Source organism: Macaca nemestrina, chromosome 2 (assembly GCF_043159975.1).
Source record: "Macaca nemestrina isolate mMacNem1 chromosome 2, mMacNem.hap1, whole genome shotgun sequence".
NCBI classification, from domain to species: domain Eukaryota; kingdom Metazoa; phylum Chordata; class Mammalia; order Primates; family Cercopithecidae; genus Macaca; species Macaca nemestrina.
In genome coordinates, this window is record NC_092126.1 from 24,155,670 (window position 1) to 24,169,439 (window position 13,770).

General features: G+C 43.1%; 1 protein-coding gene across 6 annotated transcripts in view; it reads left to right on the forward strand.

Moving 5' to 3' along the window:
• The window catches only part of LOC105488923 (NFKB inhibitor interacting Ras like 1), a 29,765-nt gene that overhangs the window by 13,205 nt on the left and 2,790 nt on the right, over nt 1-13,770 (forward strand). For 5 of the 6 annotated variants that reach the window (XM_071090826.1, XM_071090825.1, XM_071090827.1 and 2 more), the window contains exon 3: nt 7,286-7,531. In XM_071090826.1, the coding sequence (XP_070946927.1) occupies nt 7,286-7,531 (246 nt within the window). Of the gene's footprint in view, nt 1-1,548; nt 1,662-7,285; nt 7,532-13,770 lie in introns of all 6 variants that reach the window. The other variant, XM_071090830.1, reaches the window with a different exon arrangement.

Genomic DNA, 13,770 nt, shown 5'->3' on the forward strand with positions numbered 1-13,770 from the left:
TAGCTTACTGTTGACCAGAAGCCTTAAACCTGATAACATAAACAGTTGATTGCCATGTTTTATATGTTGTGTTATATACTGTACTCTTAACAATAAAGTAAGCTAGAGTTAAGAAAATGTTATTAAAATCATAAGGAAGAAGCTGGGCATGGTGGCTCACGCCTGTAATCCCAGCACTTTGGGAGGCTGAGGCAGGCAGATCACTTGAAGTCAGGAGATCAAGACCAGCATGGCCAACATGGCAAAACCCCATCTCTACTAAAAATATAAAAATTAGGCAGGCATGGTGGCATGTGCTTGTAATCTCAGCTACCTGGGAGGCTGAGTCATGAGAATCTCTTGAACCCGGGAGGCAGAGTTTGTCGTGAGCCGAGATCACGCCACTGCACTCTAGCCTGGGCAACAGAGCGAGACTCTCAATAAAAACAAAAAACAAAAAACCTGATTTAAAAAATAAAGGTTGTTTTGAAATGTATAAGAGATTACCATTATTTAAATTTGAAAAGAAGAATGTAAGTGAAAAATAGCCACTGCAAAGGATGTAAGACCCTCTCTTTGATGATAATGCCTATAAAATAAAATCAGTGTCTCCCAGGCTGGAGTATAGTGGTGCGATCTTGGCTCACTGCAACCTCCACCGCCTGGATTCAAGCGATTCTCCATCTCAAAAAAAAAAAAAAAAAAATCATAAGGAAGAGAACATATATTTACTATTTCGTAACTGGAAGTGGTGCATCGTAAAGGTCTTCATCCTCATTGTTTTTATGTGGAGTAGACTGAGGAGAAGGAGGAGGGTTTGGTCTTGCTGTCAAGTGGCAGAGGAGAAAGAAAATCCACATGTGAGACATGTGAAGTTCAAACCTGTGTTGTGTAAGGCTCAGCTGTATTCTCAGTTAAGCAGTTTAGTATACTGTGATTCTTTTTTTGTTGTTGTTTTCATGGAAACGAATACTTTATTTGTCATTTTTTTAGTTTTGTTTATACCTTTTGCTGTTTCTTTCCACGTAGTCCAGATGTTTCTCAGTTCTCCATGAGGTCAGCTCCATCAGATAATCTGTTTTGTTCTTGGCTGTGTCCTTCCAGGAGCTCTGTGTTCTTTTATCTACTGTGCCACCATGATCATGGAACTTCCCCTTTGTTTCTCCCTGTGATTTTTTTTTTTTTTTTTTTTTGAGACGGAGTCTCGCTCTGTCACCCAGGCTGGAGCGCAGTGGCACGATCTCGGCTCACTGCAACCTCCGCCTCCTAGTTTCAAGTGATTCTCCTGCCTCAGCCTCCCAAGTAGCTGGGATTACAGGCATGCACCACCATGCCTGGCTAATTTTTTTATTTTTAGTAGAGACAGGGTTTCACCATGTTGCCCAGGCTGGTGTCGAACTCCTGGCCTCAAGCAATCTGCCCACCTCGGCCTCCCAAAATACTAGAATTACAGGCGTGAGCCACTGCAGCCAGCCTCTCCCTGGTTTTGACTTCCTGTTTCCTAGATCTCTTGTCATCTTCTTTTGGCTTATACCTTTTTTTTTTTTTTTTTTGAAACACATTTTCCAGTACTTTTCTGGGGTTGAAAAGGTTGTACAGTAGAACAGAACGTTCAGTGATGGCGGCCTTCAACCTGCCCTCTGCCTGGCACCTAGTTGTGAAGCTGGGGCTTCCAAATTGAGGTATTTACTAATTGTGCTTGTGATTTCCTTTGCTTCATATCTGTGTTAGGTTCTGTTTCTTTCTGTTTCTATGATTACATGTTAACTGTTATGGAGGGTCTTCTCAAATAGTTTTCTGAGAAAATATACGTGATACATTTTTTGAGGCTTTGTATGTTTGAAACTGTCTTTATTTTGCACTAACATTTGAATTGTAATTTTGATGGGTATAGAACTCTAGGTCAAAAATAATATCCTTTCAGAATTTTGAAAGCATTGCATATATGATTTAATCAAGGTGCTGGAGAGGATGTGGAGAAATAGGAACACTTTTACACTGTTGGTGGGATTGTAAACTAGTTCAACCATTATGGAAAACAGTATGGCGATTCTTCAAGGATCTAGAACTAGATGTACCATATGACCCAGCCATCCCATTACTGGGTATATACCCAAAGGATTGTAAATCATGCTGCTATAAAGACACATGCACACGTATGTTTATTGCGGCACTATTCACAATAGCAAAGACTTGGAATCAACCCAAATGTCCATCAGTGATAGACTGGATTAAGAAAATGTGGCACATATACACCATGGAATACTATGCAGCCATAAAAAAGGATGAGTTTGTGTCCTTTGTAGGGACATGGATGCAGCTGGAAACCATCATTCTTAGCAAACTATCACAAGAACAGAAAACCAAACACCGCATGTTCTCACTTATAGGTGGGAACTGATCAGTGAGATCACTTGGACTCGGGAAGGGGAACATCACACACCGGGGCCTATCATGGGGAGGGGGGAGGGGGGAGAGGGGAGGGATTGCATTGTGAGTTATACCTGATGTAAATGACGAGTTGATGGGTGCTGACGAGTTGATGGGTGCAACACAGCAACATGGCACAAGTATACATATGTAACAAACCTGCACGTTATGCACATGTACCCTAGAACTTAAAGTATAATAATAATAAAAAATTAAATAATAATAATTATAAGACAGACCTTCACAAACTCTCCACATGGATCAAAAAGTACAACATTGAGGACAGGCCAGTGGCTCTCTTGTGTTCCTCTGTCCAGTTGCAACTCATTCCTTCCCTTGACTTTTAGTTAATCATTCTTTTTATTTTTAATTGCCACATATGTGTGTATCACTAAATGGTATAGTTTATTTTTGCCCTATGGATTTTATATGAATTAATCCATGTTTGGCTTCTTTTATTCAACATTGTATTTGTAAGACACATCAGGCCAGGCACGGTGGCTCACCACTGGAATCCCAACACTTTGGGAGGCCGAGGTGGGAAGATCACTTGATCCCAAGAGTTTGATATCAGCCTGGGCAACATCAGGAGACCCCATCTCTATTTAGAAAAAAATAAATAAAAGATTCATCCTTTTTTGCCGTAGCTGTGGTTCTTTACTTTTCATTGATGTAACATTTTATTGCATGAAACTACCTGTCTTCTGTCTTGATGAACATTTGGGTTATTTCCAGTTTGGAGCTATTGGAAATAATGCTACTCTGGAATATTATTGTACATGTATCCTGGCTATTACGTGATAAATTCTGGTATACATATCTAGGAATGAAATTGCTGATTCATAGAAGGTGTGTCTCTTTAACTTTACCAGCTTCTATTGTCTTCTTGCTTCTAGTGCTACTTTTGAGAATCTGGGAACCATTATGATTCTTGATGCTTTGTCCGTGGAAGCTTTTCTAGGCTTTCTTCTTTGTTCCCGGTCGCTGTAGTTTGAAGGATAGGATCTCCTCCACAATTGATGTTGAAACTTAATCTCCAATGCAACAGTATTAAGCAGTGTGGCCTATAAGAGATGATTAAGTCATGAGGGCGCCACCCTTCACCTTCATGAGGACTAATCCATCATGAAAGATTAGCATCCTTATAAAAGGGTTGAGGTTGAAGGGAGTGCTCTCTTGCCCTTCTGTCTCTCCCACCATGTGAGGACACAACATTTGACCGCTCCCAAGGATGCAGCAATAAGGCTCCATCTTGCAGTGGAGACTGGGCTGTAACAAGACACCAAACCTATTGGCACCTTGATCTTGGACTTCCCAGCCTCCAGAACTGTGAGAGATAAATTTTCTGTTTTTGAATTACCCAGTCTGTGGTATTTTGTTATAGAAGCACAAATGGACTAAGACACCAGTGTTCTGAAATTTCAGTGATGCGTCATAGAATTGATCTTTTCTTTTTCTTTCTTTTTTTTTAATGGAATCTCGCTCTGTTGCCCAGGTTGGAGTGCAGTGGCACGATCTCAGCTCACTGCAGCCTCCACCTCCTGAGTTCAAGCAATTCTCCCTGCTCAGCCTCCCGAGTGGCTGCGATTACAGGCACGCGCCACCATGCCTGGCTAATTTTTGTATTTATAGTAGAGACAGGGTTTCACCATGTTAGCCAGGCTGGTCTCAAACTCCTGACCTCAGGTGATCTGCCTGCCTCAGCCTCCCAAAGTGCTGGGATTATAAGTGTGAGCCCCCGTGCCTGGCCAGTCTGTTTTCATTTACTGTAGTGGACAGTTAGAGGGTCCCTTCTAGATGGAAATGCATGTTCTTCAGTTTTGAATTATTTTGTTGTTGCTTTCTTTCCTCTGTGTTCTCTGTTCTTTTTTTCTGGAACTATCTTTTTGGATGCTGGACCTTCTGGACTAGTCTTTGAATTTTCTTATTTCTCCTTTCCTGTTTCTCATCTCTCAATATTTTTGTGCCGCTTTTTGGGAGATATCCTCATCTTTATTTTCCAGCCCTTCTATTGAGTTTTTGTTTTTCAGTATCCTGTTCCTGTTTCATGGATGTGCTATCTTATTTTTTTGATAGATTAGGTAGTTTTTTGTTTGTTTTGTTTTTCTTTTCTTTGTATAGTTGGTGTCCTCTGTAGTGGTCTCTTCTTGTTAGTCTCTGTTTTCTTCAGGTGTCTACTAAACCTTGGTTATCTGTTCATAATTAAAAATGGACACCTAGGCCCAGTGCATTGGCTCACACCTGTAATTGTAGCACTTTGGGAGGCAGAGGCAGGCAGATAGCTTGAGCTCAGGAGTTCGAGACCAGCCTGGGCAACATGGTAAAACCCCATCTGTACAAAAAAATACAAGAATTAGTGGGGCTTGGTGGTGTGCACCTGTTGTCCCAGCCACTTGAAGGACTGAGGTGGGAGGATTGCTGGAGCCCAGGAGATCGAGGCTGCAATGAGCTGAGATTGTCCCAATGAACTCCAGTCTAGATGACAAAGTGAGACCCTGTCTCAAAAATAAATAAATAAATAAGACTTAAAAAACCAACTGGGGCGGGGCGCGGTGGCTCAAGCCTGTAATCCCAGCACTTTGGGAGGCCGAGACGGGCAGATCACGAGGTCAGAGATCGACACCATCCTGGCTAACACGGTGAAACCCCGTCTTTACTAAAAAATACAAAAAAACTAGCTGGGCGAGGTGGCGGGCGCCTGTAATCCCAGCTACTCCGGAGGCTGAGGCAGGAGAATGGCATAAACCTGGGAGGTGGAGCTTGCAGTGAGCCGAGATCCAGCCACTGCACTCCAGCCTGGGTGACAGAGCGAGACTCCATCTCAAAAAAAAACAAAAAAAAAAAACCAATTGGAAGCTCTAGGCATATGGATAGGGTTCATGACTTTGAGCTTCACTAAAGTGATCTGGCAGGGGCATTTGTTGGGGAAGCCTAGATGTCAGTATATTTAGGAGTTTCTCCTTTTCCATTGGCCAGATTCTCCAGATTCCTCTGGATGGGGATAAAGTCCTGGCTGCCAGTGTTTTGGGAGCAGAAAGGGAGAGCTGGAGGACTTCAACATTCAGTATGTGTGTGTGCAGGCATGTCACTTAATTGCCCCGTTTTCATGGTGGAACTCATTGCCTTTATCCCACAGGCCAGACAGCCTCTGTTTTACGCTCCCCAGAGATTGCACCCTTAAGCCGTCCCCTGGCATGTGAGATAGGTTGTTGCCCAGCAGCATGGAGTGGGAGAGGAGATCTAGAGAACTAGTGGAAGACTCTTGACTTCATTTGATCTTTAGAGTACCAAAATATCAAAAGGTCTAAGCTTTAGACCCCCTTTTGGAGAGGCAGGTAGGGGTGGGCTAACAGGACTGGCTTTTGGTGGATAAAACGTCACGTGACAAAACACTTGGTAGTTTTTGCTTTTAAATTAATTTGTAATCAAAGCCCAGTATGTTTGTGTCTTAATAGATAACCTTTAATTTCCTTAGGGCTTAATTTATGACAGGATGACACAGACATGTATATACATAATCAAATTTATGAATAATTTTACCTTTCTAAACACTGAATACATTCTTTATGAGTTATGTTGATGAAAGTAAATTTTTGGTTTCTCATGATGCAATCTATATATTACCATGTGATTATTCCTTTTAATCTAATACTTATGGAGATTTTATGTAATCTAATACTTACGGACATTTCATGTAAGGCATCTGGAACAAATCATTCTACAGTATATAGGTTGTTTAGGAAAACTGTAACTAGAGTTTTAAAAAAAACTATAACATAGTATGACTTGGGGGGATAAAGGATGTTACCCATGTGATTTTACCTCTGGATGTATCTCACATTTATTTATTTTTATTTTTTTAAATTATTTTTTAAGATGGAGTCTCGCTCTCTCGCCCAGGCTGGAGTGCAATGGCATGATCTCGGCTCACTGCAACCTCTGCCTCCCGGGTTCAAGCAATTCTCCCTGCCTCAACCTCCTGAGTAGCTGGGATTACAGGCGCCCGCCACCACACCCAGTGAATTTTTGTATTTTTAGTAGGGACGGGGTTTGACCATGTTGGCCAGACTGGTCTTGAACTCCTGACCTCAGGTGATCTGCCCACCTTGGCCTCCCAAAGTGCTGGGATTATAGGCGTGAGCTACCGCACCTGGCCTCATATTTAAATATGGAGGTGATTACTGGGACTATACCTTACCTGTCTTATCACATGTCTCTCCACTATTATTAAAATTCAGAGTGCTAATCTTCTCCCTTTAATTCCTTTATCAACAAGGGCTTATTGAATATTTACTGTGTATACAGAATGGTTCCTTTCACTCAGTAAACTTAGAGACTAGTTGAAGAGATAAAACTTGCAAAATGAAACAAAGTGGTAAAATGCATTTTTAAAATATCATAAACAAGAAGGGGATTTTTATTTTTATGCAGAATAAGTAATTTTTAAAAGAATTTTGTTTATGCCAGGTGCAGTGCCTCACACCTGTAATCCCAGCACTTTTAGAGGCCAAAGTGGGTAGATTGCTTGAGCCCAGGAGTTCGAGACCAGCCTGGGTCACATGGTGAAAGCCCGTCTCTACAAAAAGTAGCTGGGCATGATGGCACCTGTAGTCCCAGCTGGGAGGGACTACTTGGGAGGCTAAAGTGGGAGGATCCCTTGAGCCCAGGAAGCAGAGGTTGCAGTGAGCTGAGATTGAGCCACTGCACTTCAGCCTGGGCAACAGAACAGGACCCTGTTTCAAAAAAAAGTAAAATAGAAATGTGATTATTATATGTGGTAAATAGGAAACCTAGAAAGCCAGTTTCTAAGGGATAAGAAAATACTGAGCAGTTCACTGGCTTAGCCAAAAAGAGTAATTTCTTTTCTTAATCCCAGGAATGGAAGATTGCGAAACAATGGAAGATGTGTACATGGCTTCAGTGGAAACAGACCGAGGAGTAAAAGAACAGTTACATCTTTATGACACCAGAGGTCTACAGGAAGGCGTGGAGCTGCCAAAGCATTATTTTTCATTTGCTGATGGCTTTGTTCTTGTGTACAGTGTGAATAACCTTGAATCCTTTCAAAGAGTGGAGCTTCTGAAGAAAGAAATTGATAAGTTCAAAGACAAAAAAGAGGCAAGTGGATAAAAATGCCAAATGTGAATTATAATACCATTTAAATTATAGCACAGACTTTTGGGTAGTTTATTTTCAGATCATTACAATGTATTCTTAGTATCTGTAAAACCTTAACCCTTTACAGTTTTTTTCTTTTCTTTTCTTTTCTTTTTGTTTTTTGTTTTTGTTTTTGTTTTGTTTTTTGAAACGGAGTCTCGCTCTGTCTCCCAGGCAGGAGTGCAAAGTGCAATGGTATGATCTTGGCTCTCTGCAACCTCCGCCTCCCAGGTACAAGCGATTCTCCTCCCCAGAGGAGAACCAGCTACTGCTTCAGCCTCCCCAGTAGCTGGGATTACAGGTGTGTGCCACTACGCCCGGTTAATTTTTATATTTTTAGTGGAGACAGGGTATCACCATGTTGACCAGGCTGGTCTTGAACTCCTAACCTCAAATGCTCTGCTGGCCTTGGCCTTCCAAAGTGCTGGGATTACAGGTGTGAGCCACCATGCCCGGCCTAGAATTTTTTACTAACCCAAGAAATACAGGACTGACTGAATTTAGTCAGGACCAGAATTTGACTTTCTGCCTTTTGCTTGTTACTATGTACAAGTTGAATTTTAATGACTTCTTATCTCAAGTACTACATAATTCATTTTATGTTCTTTGGTATTGCTGTTTCCATGGGTTTTTAAAATTTGTTTGTTTGTTTTTGAGACAGAGTCTCTCTCTTTCCCCCAGGCTGGAGTGCAATGGCACGATCTTGGCTCACTGCAACCCCTGCCTCCCAGGTTCAAACGATTCTCCTGCCTCAGCCTCCCGAGTAGCTGGGACTACCGGCATGTGCTACCATGCCCACTAATTTTTTGTATTTTTAGTAGAAACAGGGTTTCACCGTGTTAGCCAGGATGGTCTCAATCTCCTGACCTTGTGATCCACCTGCCTCAGCCTCCCAAAGTGCTGAGATTACAGACGTGAGCCACTGTGCCCAGCCTCCTTGGGCTTTTTATTATCTCCTTGGGTACATAGGATTCTTGTCTTCAGGCTTACCGAGAAAAAAAAAAAAAAAAGCTATTAATTATTGGATTCTACCCATATACCACTTAAACATAAGATTCATATGCCTTACAGTGGTCTGTAAAGATTTAGATTACCTGGCCCACGCCTATCCTTTTCATCTCATCTTTATCATCTGCTTGTCTCTCACTATACTCCGGTGACACTGGTCTACTTTGTTTTTTCAACATGATAGTTTTGTTCTCCTATTAAACTTTCTCAATGGCTTGTTTCCCTGCCTGAAACTGTCTTACCTCAAATCTTTCTCCAGATCTTCACGTGGCAGACTCTTCATTGTCTAGGGAACCAGATAATATACTGATTAACAGTACTGGCTAGATGGTAGAAGAAAACCAAAAACCAAAACAAACAGCAACAACAAAAAGTACTGGCTAGATGTTCTTAACTTATATTTTCTTTTTTTTTTTTTTTTTTTTTTTTTTTTTTTTTTTTTTTTTTGAGACAGAGTCTAGCTCTGTCGCCCAGGCTGGAGTGCAGTGGCCGGATCTCAGCTCACTGTAGGCTCCGCCACCCGGGTTTAAGCCGTTCTCCTGCCTCAGCCTCCCAAGTAGCTGGGACTACAGGCGCCCACCACCTCGCCCGGCTAGTTTTTTTTTGTACTTTTTAGTAGAGACGGGGTTTCACCATGTTAGCCAGGATGGTCTCGATCTCCTGACCTCGTGATCTGCCCGTCTCGGCCTCCCAAAGTGCTGGCATTACAGGTTTGAGCCACCGCGCCCGGCCTTAACTTATATTTTCATATGCTTTTTTGTTAAGCTTTTATTTTGAGACAGTTGTTGAGTCACATGCAGTTTTAAGAAGTAACACAGAGAGGTCCCTTACCCGTTTGTCCCAGTGGTACCATCTTCATAACTGTAGTACATCATAACCACTGTATTTATGTTGATTGTCAAGACACAGAACATTTCCACCACCACAAAGATCCCTCATGTTACTCTTTTATAGCTGCCCACTTCCTTCCCATCTTTACCCCCACCTTAACCCTTGGTAACCACTAATCTGGTCTCCATTTCTATAATTGTGTCATTTCAAGATTGTTACATAAATCAGTGGTCCCCAGTCTTTTTGGCATCAGGGACCAGTTTTGTGGATGACCGTTTTTCCACAGATGGAGTTGGGGTGGTTTGGGGATGAAGCTGTTCCCCCTCAGATCATCAGCCATTGGATTCTCAGAAAGAGCGTGCAGCCTCGATCCCTCACGTGTGCAGTTCACAATTCGATTCTCGAGCTCCTGTGAGAATCTCGTGCCAGCACTGATCTGACAGGAGGCAGAGCTCAGGTGGTCATGCTTACTCGCTTCCTGCTCACCTCCTGTTGTGTGGCCCGGTTCCTAACAGGCCCTGCACTGGTACCGTGCATGACCTAGGGGTTGGGGACCCCTGACATAAAAGATATCATACAGGCCAGGCACAGTGGCTCACACCTGTAATCCCAGTACTTTGGGAGGCCGAGGTGGGTGGATCATGAGGTCAGGAGTTTGAGTCCAGCCTAACCAACATGGTGAAACTTTGTTTCTACTAAAAAAATACAAAAAGTAGCCTGGTGTGGTGGTGCGCACCTGTAACCCCAGCTACTCAGGAGGCTGAGGCAGGAGAATCGCTTGAAATCTGGGAGGCAGAGGTTGCAGCAGTGAGCTGAGATCACACCAGCCTGGGTGACAGAGCAAGACTCCATCTCAAAAAAATTAATAAATAAATAAAATAAATCATACAATATGTGATCTTTTGGGATTGGCTTTTTTCACTCACATATTCTCTGGAGATTCATCCAAGTCACTGCATGTATCAGTAGTTCATTTCTTTTTCTTGGTGAGTAGTATACCGTGGTATGTACCAAACTCTTTTTAACCATTATCTGTTGTAAGACATCTGGGTTATTGATATTTTATTTAGAATACTAATTTACTTTGTAAATAGATAACATATTCACAAGGTTTTGAAAAGATGTAAGAAGGCATGAAAGCTCCTCTCCCCCGTATTTTCCGTCTTTCCCACCAAAACAGGCAAATGCTGTAATTATTTGTTGGGTATCCTCCAGAGACCGCTCTCTGCCCCACAGAAGTTGAAAGGTCAATGAACACTCATGTACTAGATACTTACATCTTGGCTTTGGTTCTCAGCTTTTCTGCTTCAGTTTCCTTATCTGTAAAAGGAGAATAATAGTACCTTCCTCATATGCTTCTTCAATCCCCATAATCATATTAATTCAGTGAATGCTTATTGAGCAACTACTATGTGCCAGGCATTGTTCTAGGTACAGGAATGTGTTAGAGAACAAAACAGCCCATATCTCAGTAAATCTTCTATTTTTGGAGTGAGAGAGACAGTAAATAAATATATTTAATACATTACAAAGAGTGATGCTATGTAGAAAAGCAGAATGGGGAATGAGGGTGCTATTTTGTGTGACTGTAGCAGATACTTGAAGGAAGTAAGGATGGAGGGAGCAAAGCTGATGTCTGGAAGGAAGAGTGCTCCAGGTGGAGGGAATAGCTAGTGCCAAGGATCTGAGGTCGGAATTTGCTTGCCACGTTCAGGAATCAGCAGTGAAGCCAGAGTGGGCTAGCAGGTATGTTGTAGGTGATGAGGGCACTTTGCTTTTCACTTTTAGTGAGATCAGAAGGCACTGGTTTGGGGCAAAGGAATGACATGGTTTAAGTTGCATGTATTTATTTTCATGTTTGGTTTTAAAAATTGAGTAACGTTTGCACATGGTTCAGAAATGGGGACTGTGTTGAGTCTGGTTCCCACATCTGTCCTCAACCACCAAGATCCTATACATTAAGCATGCTTTTTAAAACATTTTCACCAGTTTTGAGGCAGTTGTCCAAAGTTTCTTTATATAAATACAAGCAAATAGGAGTCTACATTAAAAAGTATTTTTCCTCCTCTTTTTTTTTTTCCCCTTATTTCAGACAGGGTCTTACTCTGTGGCGGGGAGCTATGGCATGATCATAGCTCATTGCAGCCTAAAACTTCTGGGCTCCAGTGACCTTCTGCCTCAGTCTCCTAAAGTAGCTGGGACTACAGGCGTGCATCACCATGCTTGCCTAATTTTTATTTTAATTTTATTTTTTTTTGTAAAGACAAGGTCTTGCTATGTGGTCCAGGCTGGTCTCCAACTCCTGGCTTCAAGTGATCCTCCTGCCTTGGCCTCCCAAAGTGCTGGGATTACGAGTGTGAGCCACCATGTGCCTAGCCTTTTTTCCCCTTTCTTACACCAGGTACATACTATCTTGTACCTTCTATTTTTCATGTAGCATATCTTGGAGTTCTTTGCATATCAGTACCCAGACTTTTTTCTGTTTTTTTTTTTTTTTTTTTTTAATTGTAGAGGCAGGTCTTGTTATGTTGTTCAGGCTAGTCTCAAACTCCTGGTCTCAAACAGTCCTCCTTCTTCAGCCTCTCACACTGTTGGGATTACAGGTGTGAGCTACCCCACCTACCCGCCCCCTGCCTTTTTTTCTTGGTAACTGATGAATAATATTCATCCTGTGGCTATAGTTGTATCATCCTTGTTTTTTTGTTTTTTTGAGATGGAATCTCGCTGTTGCCCAGGCTAGTGCGCGGTGGCATGAACTCGGCCCACCGCAACCTCCGCCTCCCAGGTTCAAGTGATTTTCCTGCCTCAGCCTCCCAAGTAGCTGGGATTACAGGCATTTTCACCACCACGGCTGGCTAATTTTTGTATTTTTAGTAGAGATGGGGTTTCACCATGTTGGACAGGACAGGCTGGTCTTGAACCACTGACCTCAGGTGATCCACCCACCTCAGCCTCCCAAAGTGCTGGGATTACAGGTATGAGCCACCATGCCTGGCCGTTTGTTTTATTTAGATAACACTGTGTTTGTATGCTAATGGGAGAAAACTGATGATGAGGGGACTAAGTGCAGGAGTGACATCCTTGTCCAGGTAAAGGAGGATGGGTTTTAGGGCAGAGCGAATGGGCTTGGAAGATGGTAGGTTGTTAGATGTGGCGGAAGGATGTGGAAACACTCTTTTTTTTTTTGAGATGGGGTCTCGCTCTGTGGCCCAGGCTGGAGTGCAGTGGCACGATCTCAGCTCACTGCAAGCTCCGTCTCCCGGGTTCACGCCGTTCTCCTGCCTCAGCCTCCTGGGTAGCTGGAACTACAGGCGCCCGCCACCACGCCCGGCTAATTTTTTTGTATTTTTAGTAGAGATGGGGTTTCACCATGTTAGCCAGGATGGTCTCGATCTCCTGACCTCGTGATCCATCCGCCTCTGCCTCCCAAAGTCCTGGGATTACAGGCGTGAGCCACCGCGCCCGGCTGAAATTCTCTTCTAATTGCGTATCTTACTGAAACAATATGGTCATCCGGTGAAAGGAAAGTGGGGAAGAGTAGATACTGGAACTTGTAGAAGGGCACCAAGGTATGCGATGTCTCATTACAGAGTAAATGGAGAAAATGTAATACATTTGCCGGAGAACGCCAGTTCATTTGAGGTCTGTGGTGTGATCTGGGCCAGCAGGGTTGTATGTTTTTCTCCGGCCATATTCAGCTAAATGGTGTAGGCAGAGTCTGGTTAACAGTTAAATTTAACAAGGGAGGGGTTTTGCCAGGTGAATATGGTGGGATAATGGGGGCGAGGGAGTGAATAAAAATAATCTAAGCTGGGTAGGAGGAATTAAGGACATGAGTAGGGTGGAAGGACAGTGATAAAGGTAGTAGAGCCAGTAGGTTGTATGTCCTTGTGGTGGTTGGAATTCTTGCACTGGGGGCATTAGGCACGACTGGGAAGGCAGGAGTCAGAGTGGGATGCCTGGAGCTGAGATCAGAGAGAGCAGTTACAATGTCAAGGTCTAGGCTGGGTGTGGTGGTTCATGCCTGTAATCCCAGCACTTTGTGGAGCTGAGGCAGGAGGATTGCTTGAAGCAAGGAGTTTGAGACCAGCTCCAGCAACAAAGTAAGACCCCATCTCTAAAAATTAAAAAAATAGCTGGGCATGATGGCGCATGCCTGTGGTCACAGCTGCTTGGTAGGCTGAGGAGGAGGATCAGGATCGCTTGAGCCCAGAAACCCAAGGCTGCAAAGAGAGAGAGAGAGAGAGAGAGAGAGAGAGAGAGGAGAGAGAGACTGGTGGATGGCTGAGGTAAGGATGATGAGACCACTGGAGAAGTCAAAGAATGAGAGACCAGGTTACTTGGAAGCAGCATCCGCATGGCTAG